Genomic DNA, 17,501 nt, shown 5'->3' on the forward strand with positions numbered 1-17,501 from the left:
AAGGTTACTAAGAAGGAGGATGTGCTCCGGGGCCATTAGCAATGAATCTATCCGCTACCACCAATGTAAAGAAATGACCCGAACAAGTGAACGGGGCAAAGATGAAAGCTAGAGGGACACTGACACAGTGCCCTGAAAACAGCATTTAAGCTCCTGTGCCTGCAGCCAGCTGCTCCTGCAGACGGCCCAGGTACTCTAGCCAGTCTTTTCCCCCCTTAAGCCAATTTGAACTAGGTTCTATCACCCGCAACTGAAGGAGTCCTTAACTATACACTCATTCGCTATACACTATACACTATACACTCAGTCATTCAATCATTCATTCGCTGAGTACCTGTCAGGCCGACATGGGGAACAGAGATATGACTAAACTCTGTGTCTGTCCTTGAGAAGCCTGCACACGAGTCACTGCAGCCCCGCATACTGTCCTATTTACGATGCAGCAAGGGCCACTTGGAGGCACCTACAACACTTGGTGATCCCAAAGCTGACCCCTGAAAATTGACCTGAAGCTACCAGATGGTCAGGCTGGGAAAGGCCATTCCAGGCAGAGGGCATGGAGGTAAGAAGCAGTGTGGCAAGCTGGAGGAATTGCAAGCAATTTAGTGTGGCTGACATGAATGGCAAGGTGCTGGTCACGAGAGGAAGGCAGGGACTAGAGCGGAGAGTTCTGTTTGGACTTTGTTAGAAAGTGATGAGGAAGAAAAAGGAGTAACTATTGTTATAGGTAGGCTGGACCTTGATTGATTGATGGATTAATAATGTAATCATAACTTAGCTGAGGAGGTTTAAATTTTAAAGGAAGACACGTAAAAGAGCAGGGGTATACTCAAAATAAGAAAGAGTTGATGGAGGAATTTGAGGCATTAAAGTATTGTTCTAGACTGTACCCTCCTGGAGATGCTCAAAAAAACTCACTCCACCTGTGTGTGGACCCACTGCTGGTCACAGATGTAAGACTGAGTCAGGCAGGGGTCAGCAAAGGTCAAGAGGGAAAATATTTCAGGCTCTGTGGGCCATCCAGTATCTGCCGTAGCTACTCAATGTAGCTGGAGAGCAGTCATAGGGAATGTGTGACAGAGAGAGGGACAGCAGTTGTGGAGAGTGTGTGACGGAGAGAGGGACAGCAGTTGTGGAGAGTGTGTGACAGAGAGAGGGACAGCAGTTGTGGAGGGTGTGGTGGAGAGAGGGACAGCAGTTGTGCAGAGTGTGTGACAGAGAGAGGGACAGCAGTTGTGGAGAGTGTGTGACACTGAGAGGGACAGCAATTGTAGTGAGTGTGACAGAGAGGGACAGCAGTTGTGGAGAGTGAGTGACAGAGAGAGGGACAGCAATTGTAGTGAGTGTGACAGAGAGGGACAGCAGTTGTGGAGGGTGTGGTGGAGAGAGGGACAGCAGTTGTAGAGAGTGTGTGACAGAGAGAGGGACAGCAATTGTAGTGAGTATGACAGAGAGGGACAGCAGTTGTGGAGAGTGGGTGACAGAGAGAGGGACAGCAGTTGTGTCGAGTGGGTGACAGAGAGAGGGACAGCAGTTGTGGAGAGTGGGTGACAGAGAGAGGGACAGCAGTTGTGGAGAGTGGGTGACAGAGAGAGGGACAGAAGTTGTGGAGAGTGGGTGACAGAGAGAGGGACAGCAATTGTAGTGAGTGTGACAGAGAGGGACAGCAGTTGTGCAGAGTGTGTGACAGAGAGAGGGACAGCAGCTGTGGAGAGTGTGTGACAGAGAGAGGGATAGCAGTTGTGGAGAGTGGGTGACAGAGAGAGGGACAGCAGTTGTGGAGAGTGGGTGACAGAGAGAGGGACAGCAATTGTAGTGAGTGTGACAGAGAGGGACAGCAGTTGTGCAGAGTGTGTGACAGAGAGAGGGACAGCAGTTGTGGAGAGTGGGTGACAGAGAGAGGGATAGCAGTTGTAGGGAGTGCGTGACAGAGAGAGGGTTCTGTTCCAACACTGATTTGAACTGCATATCATTTTCATGAATCACATGATTTTTCCACCATTAGAAATGTGAAAACCATTCTCAGCTTGGGAGGGGGGGTTTAAAAACAAGCAGCAAATATCTGGCTCATAGGCCATTGTTTTAGAGTCTGGGTTAGGGAAACACTAGCGTCACTGCTCCGATAGCCAGGTGGCAGCAAAAGCAGCAGCAATGGGGGACTGGTGCATGAGTTACGGCCAATCTAGATCATGGGAAGCATAGGGCTTTTCTAAAGAAGGCCTACTGATATGGAAATAAGTCTGTGACATGTTGTTGAGTGAATGACATATTTGCACGACCTCATTTCTGTGGTACCAAGTGCTCTATGGTCTGAGGTAGAGTCACCCATGTCTCTCTCTTCATCTGTCTATCACCTGCATTTCACTGCAGGCCCTTCCTTCTTCAGCAATTCCTTGGTCCTCTAGGTTCTCCAACTCTGTTACTTTCTTTCCTAAAATATCATTTATATTCAGCAACTCCTGAATTTATTTCTCCAGCCCGCAACTTTCATCTGAGCTCCGACCTTAAACCCAACTGTTTCCTAAGTATCTCCATTCCAGTGACTCCCAGGCATCTTCCTCTTCACTCTTGATTTCTCCCCCAAACCCGTTCCTCCCAGCGCTTACTGCATAGTAAAGACACCACTCTTCACCCTCTGCTCAAGCCAGGAACCTGAGTTTCTCTCATCTCTACAGTCCATCCCCAAGAACAGCCACCTCAAAATATATCTCAGGGGTCTGCAAACTATAGCAGCCTAAGGGCCACATTCAGCCCACCACCTGTTTTTGTTCAGCTCACGAGGTAAGAAAGGCTTTACGTTTTTAAATGGTTGGGGAAAATCAAAAGAAGATCATTTTGTGACACAATGAAATTGCATGAAATTCAATGTCAGAGTCCATAAATGAAGTTTCGTTGGCACACAGCCGTACACCCTACACATGCACGCTGTTCGTGGCCGCCTGTGCACGATCACAGCAGAACAAATGGAAGCAAGGCCTCAAAGGTTTACTTTCTGGCCCTTCGCAGAAAGTTTGCTGGCCCCTGAAATATCTTTCTCTTTCCACCTCTGCTTCTGTCTCCGGCCTTCCAAGTCACCATGATCTCTTGCTTGGTAACCACAAAAGCTTGTTCACCAGTCTCCCAACTTTCTCTCCAACCAGTGCTCTCTGCCAGCCTATAACCTATACTCTATATAGCAGCTGGAATAACCACTATGAAAACACAGATTGCATCATGTCATGACTTTTAATATTTCAATATTTTTTCTCAGGACTGTCTTCTCACTCGGGATAAGATCCCAACTTCTCCACGGCCCCACTTCATCTGGCCCCACCCACCTGCCTGGACTTGCCACCCCCAACAGTGGGCCTTCTAGTTCCTTTGCAAACACAGTTCCTTCTTCTTGGATGGCTGGGCAACACCAGCCTCTCCTGAGATTCACCTGGGCAGAAAAGCTCCGCCAGAGGTCTGCCACTCTAAGGTAGCCCCTGTTACTCATTGCCCACTTGGTTTTCTCTCTGTCACACTGACCTTCCCTGAGCAGGAAATGCATATGCTTTGTTTACTATTGCATCCTTAATTCTAGCAAAATGCTCAGTGCATATTTCGTGATGCATTAATGAATGAATGAGCTCATACATGTTTGGGGGGGTAGAGAAATGGACGGATGGATGTTTATACATGGGAAAAGGGTCTGGAAACCTGATAAGGAACATAACCCTGGGGTGTGGGAATGGGGGCAGAAGCCTACTTCCATTTTCTAGTTGATGCAGTCTGTGTCTGGCTTACCCCTATTAGTCCTCTCCTCCTTCCTCCTCCCAGAAGCCACGCCAGGGCACTACACACCATGGGCGCCAGCCCCTACCACTCCTGCTGCTGCCACACCTCCTTGTACAGGGCCCCTCCACCAAGGACACAGGTCATTGTCTCCCCTGGGGAGTCCCAGTTCCTCAGAGCCAATGCTGACTTTAAGGCGACCTGGGAGCCCGGTGTTCCGGAGGTGGTACTGTTCCCTGCCCCAAGGCCCCAAGGCCCCAAGGCCCCCAACAAAACATGCTTCTCATCTGCACTCCCAGCAGGTTTCCCTCCAACATTCTCTCCCTAAGCCTCAAGAAGGCCAAATGTCTGAAGGCATGAGGGGTGTAGAAGAGGTACAGCACTGTCAGAACCAGAGGGTATGGGAGTGGCCCCTGGAGGCACAGGTCTGCTGAGGACCAGCCTCTAGAAGACCAAGCACTGTCAGCAGTGGCCCCGGCGGGGATGCCAAGACGACTGGTTGGAGACGCCCAAATCAGGCCTGCCCTCTCCCCAGCTACCTCCCCAGATGAGTCCTCGCTGCCTCCCTGTGAGGACGCTCGGCACATCTTGCCAGGCTACACAGCGAGAAGCCTAAGCCTGCCTCCAGAGTGCCAGAAAAAGTCAGTCCTGGAGGCAGACCCAATCCCAGCTCCAGCATCAGCCAGCTGTGTCTTTTGGCGGACTTCCCCTTTCGGAGCCTCAGTATCCCCACCGACACAATAGAGCTAATGCTACCCTACCTCACGGGACTGCTATAATGATTAAATGAGACGATATTTTATTGAGCATTCAGGAGAGCTCTCACCCCAAAACTTGAAAACATAGTGCTCTTATCTGGAAACTCATATTGCAGGCGAGGCAGAACTGGGGATGGCAAGTGAGGGAGAGTTGTGTAACAGCACACGGGGCCTCTTCCAGATGTTTGTTCCATTCTGAGCCAGTAAGACCAAAGGAAATTATTCAAGGGTCATATAGGACCACCCTTTTCCCTCTCCCCTAGGTCCAGGCTACGCTCTCCCTCTTTTGCTAGAGGACAAACCTGTCACTCCTATCTCGGGGGTGTGGGAAAGGGATAGCAATGAGAAATTGCCACCCACTCAGAGGACAAGGTCATGGACAGTGACATCATCCTGCCTGCCTTTCTTCTCCCTCGCCTGACCCTATGACTCACGGCCACAGGCTCATGCCCTATGGAGTCCTGATCTCAGAGGCTGCTTGGATTTGGGTCATTTTCTTCACCCAGCCCAAAACCTGCATGTCTAGCTGTGAAGCAGCCAGCAAAAGGCCAGATGCCTGTCCTACAACACTTTCTAGGAGTCTCTCTGGGTGCTGTGGAGTCCCAACTCAGGTGGCTCTATGACCCCTCTGGGTCTCTGACCCCAAACGGTATTGTCCAGGTCAGTGTGAAACCCAAATTCTGCTCCAAAGAATGAAGATATATGACTCTGGAGAAGGGTGCAGTTTAAGGATGGGGGAATTCCCACAAAGAAGACTCGGACATCAACCTCACCAGAGTAAGGGCACCGCCTCCTCAGAAAGGACAACACTTCTCTGACTGTCCTTTCCAAACATTCAAGCACCCAGATGCCAGATATCCAGCCAGCCGGCTCCCGTCAGGTGCCTGGCAGAGCTGAAGAGGACCAGGATCTGGAAGGAAAGCGGTCTTCAAGTCGGACAGCCTTCTCATCCTCAGGCTCGCATCAGCACAGGCTGCTCACCTCTAACAAGCTGCGTGGTTTGATTGGAAAGCTCAGAGCAGGTAGGCAACACAAACTACCTTTGAAGAGAGAAAAGAACTCCGAAGACCATTCATGGGACCAATAAAAGCACTGCTGAAGTCAAGTGCAAAGCTCACTCCAACAGTCCCCTTGCCTTATGGCCTCTGAGTGCAAAAACTGATGCCCACAATGCTGACCCAAAGTCATAAAGAAAATGAGTGTCCTGATGTCAGACGGTGCTGTACATAATACAGGAGAAAGACTCCCACGCTCAACAGTTAACAGAAGTGTTGGTGCTTAAGCTGGAAAACTCAGATGCCAGGGAAATGTACTCACCCAAACAGTCCATTCCCAAATGAGCCGAACGTCAGCCACCACCCAGTCCCCACAGCCCTGGAGCCCCGCAGCCCTTCACCCTTCCCCACCACTGAGACCAGCCTGCCCATTCCACAAGTTTAAACTTCAGTTTCCAGTTTAGACTTCAATTTCCCTCAGCCTCCAAAAGGGCCCCACCTATGGCGCAGGCCCCCAAACTACAAGGAGGGCTGCACAGCATCGGATTTCCTAGGAATTTCTGGGAGGCCAGAGGGAATTAGCCAGGAGGCAGAACTAAATAAAGAACTCTCTTAAAGACTGACCGCTTCATTCCTTGCTAAAACAGAAGCTAAACGCTAAAGATGCCTGTAAGGAAAGGACTGGGAGGCCTAATTGAATGAGAAATCAGACTCTTTCACAATTAGCCACATCCCATTTGAAGCAACTTTTCTCAAGTCAAACAAACCCCCTCTGCCCCCACCCCCCCTTTTTTAACTACTTGCTGGCATTTTCCCTCAATGACATATCCCATATCTGAGTCACTCATCACACATTTCTCATTAGGGCAGGTCGTCCTTTGGAAATAAATCCCCTTTTCTTGCAGTTCACTGCCTTAAGCCCCCAAAGCTGTCAATTTGATGGCTGAACAGTAAGTGAGGGCCTTGAAACCTGGGATTCGATCCCCTCCCCTGTCGTGTTCCCCCATTCTGGTCCCTACCTTCCCTCCATCGGTTCCCTTCTGTCTCCATCCCACCTCACCCACTATCTCCCTGGGACATCCCAAGCCCAAACCACCCCACCCCTGTGCTTTCCCGTTCTTGGGCATCCTACTGTCTCTCTTCCCCTCCCCCAACACCTATTCACCCTTTCACCCGGGCCAGCTATCCCTACCCGTTCTCAGAATAAGCCCCCCTCACGCCCACTGCCGCCTGCAGAACTCCTCCGGTCAACCACTCCTTCATCTTTTAAGCCCAAGCAGAGCGGACCCTAAGCACTCGCCTTCCCCTCCCAGGCAGCTCCCCGCCTCAGAACTCGTGGTCAAGCTGTTTTCCTCTGCAGGAGCGGGAGACCGCTTCCCTCCCAGCTCCAGCCAGCCGGTTCAGCCTTTCAGGATCACCGACGCAGCGACATACGTGCCTACATGCCCCCTGCACACCCGGGGCCTCCGTAATCACGACACCCACCCAGGCAGATCACACGGTGCCCCAACTCCCCGGGGCTGGAAGGAGAGGGTGGCCAGGTTGGAGGTGGCGCTGGATTCCAACCGCCCCCTGGCTGCCTCTGGGCCCCCGGAGCCAGGGTCGCCGCTCGGGTTCTCCCTGCTCACCACGCTACGGTCAGCTCCGGACCGGGAGAAGGCCGGGTGGCTGCACCCCACGAGGGAGGGGACTCCGCACTGCCCGCTCTAGCGGCCTTGCAGCGGGACCAGCCGCAGACAAAGGCCGCCCGCGCCCGCACCAGCCACGAAAGCACTCACCGCGCCGCGCCCACTCCCGGATCCGGGACTCGATGGAGCCGTGGACGCGCCGCCGCCGCTGCCACCGCAGCTGCTGCCGTGAGGCCCGACCCCAGTGGGGGTCGGGGGCGGCCGGGGAGTCCGAGGGGCGGGGCGGGCGGGAGGAAGCCGCAGGCCCGGAGAGGCGGCGGGTGAGCCCAGAGACCGGATTGGCCCAGCGGCGGCGTTTTGGGGCCGAGGCCTGGGCCCGCCCGCTGGGCAGGGCGAGGGGCCTGGACCCCGCCCCTGAACCCGGTCCTGACCACGTGGGGAGAAGCACCGGGCGAGGGAAGGAGGTGTAGGCCTAATCGCTGCCCCTCCTGCTGCCCGTTTCCACACCCCCGGGATCCAAAGTTTATTTTCCTCGAGAGGGACAGTGGGGCAGTCACCAACTCCCCCCGCCCCCCGCCCCCGCCCCAACAGGCTGCTGGGAGCAGCACGGTAGCTCACATTCTGCCATCCGAACCCAGGCCCACTTCCCTGGACTCGGGGCTGGTACCAGAGTCTGGAAAGGGTTAATTCGACTGCAAGGAATTAAGAGCTGCTCTATAAATACGGTGTAATGGGTGCCTGAGCCAACCGCAGGGTAATTTCCACCCAGCTGGTTTTCCTCGTTTCCTTCCGCCCACGGCAACCCCACCCCCACCCCCCTGCGGCCAGCCCCATCCCTAGCCACGAGTCGAGTCGGGTGCTGGCCAAACCAGCTCGGCTCCGGAAGAGGTTGCAACTCGGACCACCTTGGTGCAGTCTCTGTCCTTATAAGACCCATCTCCAGCCTGGGAGGACACGGGGCCAGACTCTGCCTCGGCCCATCCCTCCCCGCACTTGTTCTGTGACCTGTTCTTCACCAGCTACAGACAGGAAAAGCTCCAGTGGAACAGGCTTCTGTGGGACAGGTTGTTTCCACGCTGGGCCTCTGTGGATCCTCACAGCAGCCCATCAAGTAGATGATATTACCCTGTTTTACTTTTGCCAAGCCCACCACCAAGTGGCTAGACTATGGGGGAGGGCTTGAGAAACACGCAGGAGCACGCGTGTCTGCATGTCAGCCACTGAAAGCTCTTCGCCACTGTATCTCATTTCATCTTCACAACTCAGTGAGGTAAATGCTATTACTATCCTCATCTTTATAAATAAGGACATTAAGACACAAAGACTAAGTAACTTGTTTCAAAATAACCAGCTATTAAGTGGAAGAACCAGGATTTGCCCCATTGAACTTAGTGCTGAATTCATATTTAACTGTGTGTGTGTGTGTGTGTGTGTTCATGGTGCATGGGTATGTGTCTTTGAGAACACATGAGAAACTCTGTGTTTGAGTCTCCGTGCACAGGCGTTCCTGAGTGTAAGTCTGATGGTGGCTGTGTCTGTCTGGTTGCTCCAAGGGATGGGAGCAGGGTGTGGGGCATCAAAACCTGTCCAGGGTCCCTGGAAGTCATTAGCTTCCCCACCAATCCATGCTGCTCCCCCTGCCCTGTCAGGCCCTGTTCTGCCTGGGCCTGTCCTCGAAGGTCTCAGGATGAGTAGCCCCACTGGGCCCCACACAACCTGGGGCGAAGTGTCCGGGGAGAGAGGCATCCCTGGGATGACAGCCAGGAGTCCTGCAGTGGAACCCTTGAACAAATCTAGAGGGATTTCCTTTCCTTCCTTTGTCCACAAGTCAGTTCTGTGCTCTCTGCCCTGCTGTGGCGACACAGGGTTCCATCCCAGAGGACTATAGCCTGGCAGGGAAAGCATGACTCAGCTGTGACAGTGAGGGAACAGCACCGGGCAGTTGGTGGGGGCTGGGGAGAGACTTATGATAAAAGTTAAAAGACAATATGATACAATTGAACAGGTCAGGAGGGAAGGAAATGAGTAACGGCTCATTTCAGGAAGCAGTGGCTTAAGAGGGCACTGATCCCCCAGAAAGTGCAAACAGCTGGGGCAGGGGATACACAGCCCGTCTGCAGGAAAGGCTCTGCTGAGACTCAGGTACCTGGCCCCGAACACAAACAGCTAGAGTGACCATCTCAGCATGGAGGAATCTCTTCAGTTCAGCTGTTTGTTACATGCCTAGCTGAAAATGCATCCTTTCTCAGACTGCTTGTAGCAGAGGTGGTCATGTGACCCAATGTGACCCGTGAGACAGGAATGAAACTCACTGGTTAGAGCTTTGGGGAAAGCTTCTTAAAGGAGAAGACTTACACTATGAAAAACAGCAGGGTATTTCCTTAAAAAATTAAAAATAAAACTACCATAGGATCCAAAAATTCCACTTCTGGGTATGTACCCAAAAGAATTGAAAGCAGGGTCTCAAAGAAATATTGTACCCTCATGTCTATATCAGCATTCTTCCCAATAGCCAAAAGGTGGAAACGACCTAAGTGTCCATCAATGGATGAATGGATAAACAAAATATGGTATATTCGTACAACAGAACATTACTCAATCTTAAAAAGGAAGGAATTTCTGACACATGCCTTAAGGACATTATGCTAAGTCCTCAAGGACTTAGCCAGTCACAGAAAAACAAAATACTTTATGATTCTAGAGAGTGAGCTATCTAGAGTAGTCACTCTGTTGAGACAGAAGGTAGAATGTGGCTCCAGGGCTTATGGGGAGGAGGGAATGCAGGGTCGTCATTTAATGGGCATAGCGGGTCAGTCTTGCAAGATGAAAAAGACTTCTACAAAACAATGTGAATGCACTAAATACTACTGACCTGTGCACTTAAAAATGGTTAAGATGGGATCTGACTGGTATGGCTCAGTTGGTTGGGCACCATCCCACAAAATGAAAGGTTGCCAGTTCAATTCCTGGTTAGAACACATGCCCGGGTTGCAAGTTTGGTCCCTGGTAGTGTCGCACTCATGGTGTGAATGAGGGGCAACCATTTGATGTTTCTCTCTCACACCAATGCTTCTCTCCCTCTCTCAGTCCTTCCCTTCCCCTCTCTCTAAAAGTAAATCAATAGGCACTGACAGAAAAAAAAATGACCCAGATGAAAGAACACATCAAAGTTCTGGAAAAAATACAACTAAGCAATGAAGGGACAGCCAACCTATCAGATGCACAGTTCAAAACACTGGTAATCAGGATGCTCACAAAACTGATTGAGCTCGATTGTAAAATGAAGAAATAAGTGAAGGCTAGCCAAAGTGAAATAAAGCAAAATATACAGGGAAACAACAGTGTTGGGAAGGAAATGAGGACTCAAGTCAATGTTTTGGAGCAGAAGGAAGAAAGAAACATTCAATCAGAACAGAATAAAAAAACAAGAATTCAAAAAAAAAAATGGGGAGAGGCTTAGGAACCTCCAGGACATCTTTAAACATTCCAACATCTGAATCATAGGGGTACCAGAGGAGAAGAGGAAGACCAAGAAACTGAAAACTTATTTGAACAAATAATAAAAAAAACTTCCCCAGTCTGGAAAAGAAAATAGACTTCCAAGAAGTCCAGAAAGCTCAGAGAATCCCAAAGAAGTTGAACCCAAGGAAGAACACACCAAAGCACATCATAATTACATTAACCAAGATTAAATTGAAGGAGAGAATCTTAAAAGCAGTAAGAGAAAAGGAAAGAGTTACCTACAAAGGAATTCCCATAAGACTGTCAGCTGATTTCTCAAAAGAGAACTTGCAGAGAAGAAGGGGCTGGAAGGAAATATTCCAAGTCATGAAATCCAAAGACCTACATCCAAGACTGCTCTATCCAGCAAAGCTTTCATTTAGAATGGAAGGGCAGATAAAGTGCTTCTCAGATAAGGTCAAGTTAAAGGAGTTCATCATCACCAAGCCCTTATTATATGAAATGTTAAAGGGACTCATTAAGGAAAAGAAGATCAAAACTATGATCAGCAAAATGACAATAAACTCACAGTTATTAACAACCAAACCTAAAAACAAAAACAAACTAAGCAAACAACTACAATAGGAACAGAATCACAGAAATGGAGATCACATAGAGGGTTATCAGTGGAGGTGTGGGAGGGAGAGAGAAGGGAAAAAGGTACAGAGAATAAGTAGTATAAATGCTAGGCAGAAAATAGACAGGAGAAGGTTAAGAATAGTGTAGGAAACACAGAAGTCAAAGAACTTACAAGTATGACCCATGGACCTGAACTGAAAGGGGGGAAGGGAACATGGGTGGGAGGGGTGTGCAGAGGAAGGAGAATAAAGTGGGATAAATGAGACAACTGTAATAGCATAATCAATAAAATATATTTAAAATAGACTTCCGGCCAACATGGAGGCATAGGTGGAAATACTGTGCCTCTTCACACAACCGAACTGAAGGACAACAAAGATTTAGAAACAAATACACAACCAGAACAGACAGAAATTTGAACTGTATGAAAGTCCGACAATGAACCATTCATCCAGATAGGTAAGAGGGGTGGAGTTGGCAGCCAGTGGACAGGGGTCGAGGCAGGAAAACGTGGTGGTTGGCAGACACTGGCATGAGGAGGAAATGAACAGACCCAGTGAGGCACACAAGGTGGTTGGCTGACTGTGAACACACATTCGCGCACAGATAAACCAGGCAAAAATAGGTAGTGAGACAGACAGTGCAACCGGGGACCCCAGCGATGGGAAATAAAGCCTAAAAGCACCGATTGAAAAAACTTGTCAGGTTTGAGGTGCCAAGAGAGACTCCCAGCCTCACAGGAGAGTTCACTAGAGGGATCCACAGGGTCCTAGAATCTACACAAGCCCACCCACCTGGGAACCAGCACCAGAAAGGCCCAGCTTGCTTGGGGGAAGTGGTGGAAGGAACTGAAATCCTATGGGGAGTGGAGCAAGAGCCACTGTTTCCTCTTGGACCCCACCCCCACATACAGCTTCACAACCCAGCAAAATGGGTTACCCTGCTCTGGTGAACACCTAAGGCTCTGCCCCTCATACATAACAGGTGTGTCAAGACAAAAAGACATGGCCCAAATAAAAGAACAGATCAAAACTCCAGAAAAAATACAACTAAGTGACGAAGAGATAGCCAACCTATCAGATGCACAGTTCAAAGAACTGGTGATCAGGATGTTCACAGAATTGGTTGAATGTGGTCACAAATTAGATGAAAAAATGAAGGCTACACTAAATGAAGTGAAGGAAAATGCACAGGGAAACAATAGTGATGGGAAGAAAACTGGGACTCAAATCAAGGGAGTGGACTAGAAGGAAGAAAGAAACAACCAAACAGAAAAAAATGAAGAAACAAAAATTCAGAAAATGAGGACAGGCTTAGTAACCTCAAGGGCATCTTTAAATGCTCCAACATCCGAATTATAGGGGTACCAGAAGGAGAAGAGGAAGAGCAACAAGTGGAAAGTTTTTGAACAAATAATAAAGGAGAACTCCCCTAATCTGGCAAAGGAAATAGACTTCCAGGAAGTCCAGGAGGCTCAGAAAGTCCCAAAGAAGGTGGACCCTAGGAGGAACACACCAAGGCACATCATAATTACATGAGCCAAGATTAAAATGAAAGTGAGAACTCTAGAAACAGCAAGAGATAAGGGGACAGTCACCTACAAAGAAGTTTCCATCAGACTGTCATCTGATTTCTCAAAAGAGACCTTACAGGCAAGAAGGAGCTGGAAGGAAATATTCCAAGTCATGAAAGGCAAGGACCTATATCCAAGATTTCTCTATCCAGCAAAGCTTTCATTTAGAATAGGAGGGCAGATAAAGTGCTTTTCAGATAAGGTTAAATTCAAAGAGTTCATCATCACCAAGCCCTTATTATATGAAATGTTAAAGGGACTTCTCTAAGAAAAAGAAGATAAAAAATATGAACAGTGAAAGGACAGCAAACTCATAGTTATTAACAACCACACCTAAAGCAAAAGCAAACTTAGAGGACAGCTAGATCAGGGGTGGAACCATAGAAATGGAGATCACATGGAGGGTTAGCAACAGGGGAGTGGCAGGAGGAGAAGGGGGGAGAAGGTACAGAGAATAAGTAGCATAGATGGTAGGTAGAAAATAGACACGGGGGAGGGCAAGAATAGTATGGGAAATGTAGAAGCTAAAGAACTTGTGACACATGGACATAAACAAAAGGGGGGAATGGTGGGGGAAGGGTGTGCAGGATGGAGGGGAATGAAGGGGGGAATAGGACAACTGTAATGGCATAATCAATAAAATATATTTTTAAAAAAGAACAGTATAGGAAGTGGAGGAGCAAAAAGCCTTGTATGCATGACCCATGGACATCAACTAAGGGAGTGAATTGCTGGAGGGAATGGGGAATTGTGTGGAGGAGGGCCAAGGGGGAAAATTGGGACAACAGTAATAGCATAATCAGTAAAATACGTGAAAAGAAAAGAGACAGCTGAAGTGGGGAGACAAAGAAACAAACTCCAAACAAAAGAAAAGGAGGAATCCCCCCACAAAAGAAGCTAAATGAAATTAAGGCAATCAAATTATAAGACATAGAAGTTCAAGTAATGTTTATAAGGATGCTCAAGGAACTTAAAGAGATCTACACTAGCATGGAAAAGGACATAGAAGCTATGAATAGCAATATGTTGGAAATGAAGGATGCAATATCCAAAGTGAAGAATACATCAAAAGAATCAAAAGCAGGCTACATGAAGGAGTGGTATGGAAGACAAGGTGGAAAAAAACAGCCAGCCAAGCAACAAAATGAAAAAAAAAAGGACTTAAAAAGAATGGGAATAGTCTAAGAAAGTTTTGGGACAACGTGAAGCATAACAATATTCACATCATAGAGATACTAGAAGGAGAGGCAGGGGAACAAGGGACAGATAGCCTGTTTGAGGACATAATGATAGAAACCTTCCCTAATTTGGTGGAGGAGAGAGTCAGGCTGCTTCATGAAGCACAGAGAACCCTAATTAAGATGAACCCCAAGAAGCCCACACCAAGACATATCACAGTCAAATGGCAAAGTTTAAAGACAAGGAGATAATCTTAAAGGAAGCAAGAGGGAAACAGCTAGTAACACAAAGGAGCTCTCATAAGGCCGTCAACTGATTTCTCCAAAGAAATACTGCAAGCCAAAAGGGACTGGAATGAAATATTCCATGTAATGAAAAGCAAGGACCTGAAACCAAGACTACTCTATCTAGCAAGACTCTCATTTAAAATAAAAAGCTTCCCAGACAAAAAAAGAAAAGAAAAAGAAAAAGAAAGAAAGAAAAAAGAAGCTAAAGTAGTATATATCTACCAATCCAGCTTTGCAAGAGACTAAAGGAACTGTTTCAGAAAGAAGAAATAGAGAAAGGAACACAAGTACAAATGGAAACAATTTGAATGAGTAAGTGCTTACCAATAATAACCTTAAATGTAAATGGATTAAATGCTTCAATCAAAAGACATAGGGTAGCTTAAAGAATAAAAAAAACGCAATGCACATATACGCTGCCTATAAGAGACTCACCTCAGAACAAAAGATCTACACATGCTGAAAGTGAAGAGATGGAAAGAAATATTGCAGGCAAATGTAGGTGAAAGGAAAGCTGGCATAGCAATACTTATATCAGACAAAATGGGCTTCAAAACAAAGGTCCTAATCATAGACAAAAAGGGCACTACAAAATTTTTAAGGACTCAGTCCAAAAAGAGGCTATAACCCTTGTAAACATATACACACCCAATAAAGGAGCACCTAAATATATAAAGAAAATATTGGAGGACTTTAAGGATAAGATCTACAGCAATACAGTCATAGTAGAACATCTTATACACCACTGTCAACAATGGATAAATCTTCTAGACAAAAAAATCGGTAAGGACAGAGAGTCATTAAAGGACACACTAGATCAAATAGATCTAATTTATATTTAGAATATTCCATCACAAAGAAGCAGAATATACATTCTTCTCAAATGCTCACAGAACATTCTAAAAGATAGACCATATGGTAGAACAAAAATAAGCCTTAAAAATTCAAGAAAATTGAAACCATATAAAATATCCTCTTGAATAACAATGACTTGAAAGTAGAAATTAACCTCAAGAGAAAAACTCAAAAATATACAAAAACACAGAAGCTAAAAAGCATGTTATTAAACAATGAATGGGTTAACAGTGAGATGAAGGAAAAAATTAAAAAGTACCTGAAAACAATGAAAATGAACATACAACACCCAAAACCTAAGGGACATAATGAAGACAGTCTTGAGAGGAAAGTTCATAGCATTACATGCCTACCTAAAGAAGATAAAAAATCTCAAATAAACAATTTAACCTTACACCTAAAAGAACTAGAAAAACAACAACAAACAAAGCTGAGAGTGAGTAGAAGGAAATAATCAAGATAACAGCAGAAACAAAAGGCATAGAGGCTGAAAAATAATCTAAAAGATCAATGAATTCAGGAGATGGTTCTTTGAGAAGATAAAGTAAATTGACAAACTTGTAACCAGACTCATCAAGAAAAAAGAGATAGAACTCATATAAATAAAATCAGAAGTGAAACAGGAGAAATAACAACAAATGACACAAAAATACAAAGGAAAGTAAGAAATTACTATGAATAACTATATGCCAAGAAATTGGACAACCTGGATAAGATGGATAAATTTGTAGAAACATACAATCTTACAAAGCTGAATCAGGAAGAAGCAGAAAACCTGAATAGACTGATAACAACTAGTGAAATTGAATCAGTAATCAAAAAACTCCTGTCCTGGCTGGTGTAGCTCAGTGGATTGTGCCCAGGCCTACGAATCTAAGGATCGCGGTTCGATTCCCAGTCAGAGCACATGCCTGGGTTGCAGGCCAGTTCCTATCAGGGGACACACGAGAGGCAACCATACATTGATATTTCTCTCCCTCTCTCCTTCTCTTCCCCTCTAAAGATAAATAAATAAAATCTAAAAAAAAAAAACACCAAAAAACTCCCAACACACAAAAGCCCTGGACCAGATGGCCTCATAGGCAAATTTTACCAATCATTCAAAGAAAAACTAACATCTATCCTTCACAAACTATTCCACAAAATTTAAGAAGAGAGAAGACTCCCAAATTCTTTTTATGACACCAGTATTATCCTAATTCCAAAATCAGGTAAAGATACAAGAAAGAAAGAAAATTACAGGCCAATATTGCTGATGAATACAGATGATAAAATCCTCAACAAAATATTGACAAATTGGTTCCAGCAATACATTTAAAAGATTATACAACATGATTAAGTAGGATTCATTCCAGGGGTGCAAGGTTGGTACAATGTTAACAAATTAATAAATATGATACATCACATATACAAAATGAAAGATAAAAATCACATGATCATATCAATAGATGCAGAAAAAGCATTTGATAAAGTACAGCACCATTTATTATAAAACAAACACTAACCAAAGTTAAAATAGAGGGAGCATACCTCAACATTAAATAAAGTCCATATATGAAAAACCTACTGCCAACAACATACTCAATGGGTAAAAAATAAAAGCATTTCTCCTTATGTCAAGAATAAGACAAGGGTGTCTACTTTCACCACCCTTATTCAACATAGTACTTGGAAGTCCTAACCACAGCGATCAGATAGAAAGAAGAAATAAAAGGCATCCAAAATGGAATAGAGGGAGTAAAATAGTCATTATTCACAGATGACATGATATGCTACATAGAAAACCCTATAGGTTACACCAAAAGACTATTTGACTTCATAAGTGAATTAGGCAAAGTAGTGGGATACAAAGTCATTATTCAGGAATCAGTGGCATTTTTATACACCAATAATGAACTATTAGAAACCAAGCAAACAATCCTATTTACTATTGCAACAACAACAAAAAATGAAGTTCCTAAGAATAAATTTAAGCAAGGAGGTAAAAGACCTGTACTTGGGAAACTATAGGACACTGAAGAAAGAAATCGAGGACGATACAAGTAAGTGGAAGCATACACTGTGTTCATGGATTGGTAGAATTAACAGAATTAAAATGTCCATACTACCCAAAGCAATCTATAGATGCAACACAATTCCTATTAAAATACTAAAAGCAGCCCTGGCTGGTGTAGCTCAGTGGATTGAGCTCGGACCTGTGAACCAGGTGATCGCGGTTCGATTCCCAGTCAGGGCATATGCCTGGGTTGCAGGCCAGTTCCCAGTGGGGGACACATGAGAGGCAACCACACATTGATACTTCTCTCCCTCTCTCCTTCCCTTCCCCTCTTTCTGAAAATAAATAAATAAAATATTTTTAAAAATACCAAAAACATATGTAACAGATCTAG

General features: G+C 46.2%; 1 protein-coding gene across 1 annotated transcript in view; it reads right to left on the reverse strand.

The window, feature by feature from the left end:
• Positions 1-9,316, reverse strand: part of CD276 (CD276 molecule) — a 31,735-nt gene extending 22,419 nt beyond the window's left edge. Inside the window, exons 1-4 of the mRNA XM_037046906.1 lie at positions 9,284-9,316; positions 8,002-8,156; positions 7,269-7,520; positions 7,138-7,177 (exon numbers count right to left, since the gene is read on the reverse strand). Coding sequence (XP_036902801.1) covers positions 7,138-7,177; positions 7,269-7,520; positions 8,002-8,156; positions 9,284-9,316 — 480 coding nt within the window. The remainder of the gene's footprint in view (positions 1-7,137; positions 7,178-7,268; positions 7,521-8,001; positions 8,157-9,283) is intronic.
• Between the last annotated feature and the right edge of the window lie 8,185 nt (positions 9,317-17,501).

This window comes from Sturnira hondurensis, unplaced genomic scaffold (genome assembly GCF_014824575.4).
Source record: "Sturnira hondurensis isolate 20B ecotype Veracruz unplaced genomic scaffold, ASM1482457v3 Scaffold0005329, whole genome shotgun sequence".
NCBI classification, from domain to species: domain Eukaryota; kingdom Metazoa; phylum Chordata; class Mammalia; order Chiroptera; family Phyllostomidae; genus Sturnira; species Sturnira hondurensis.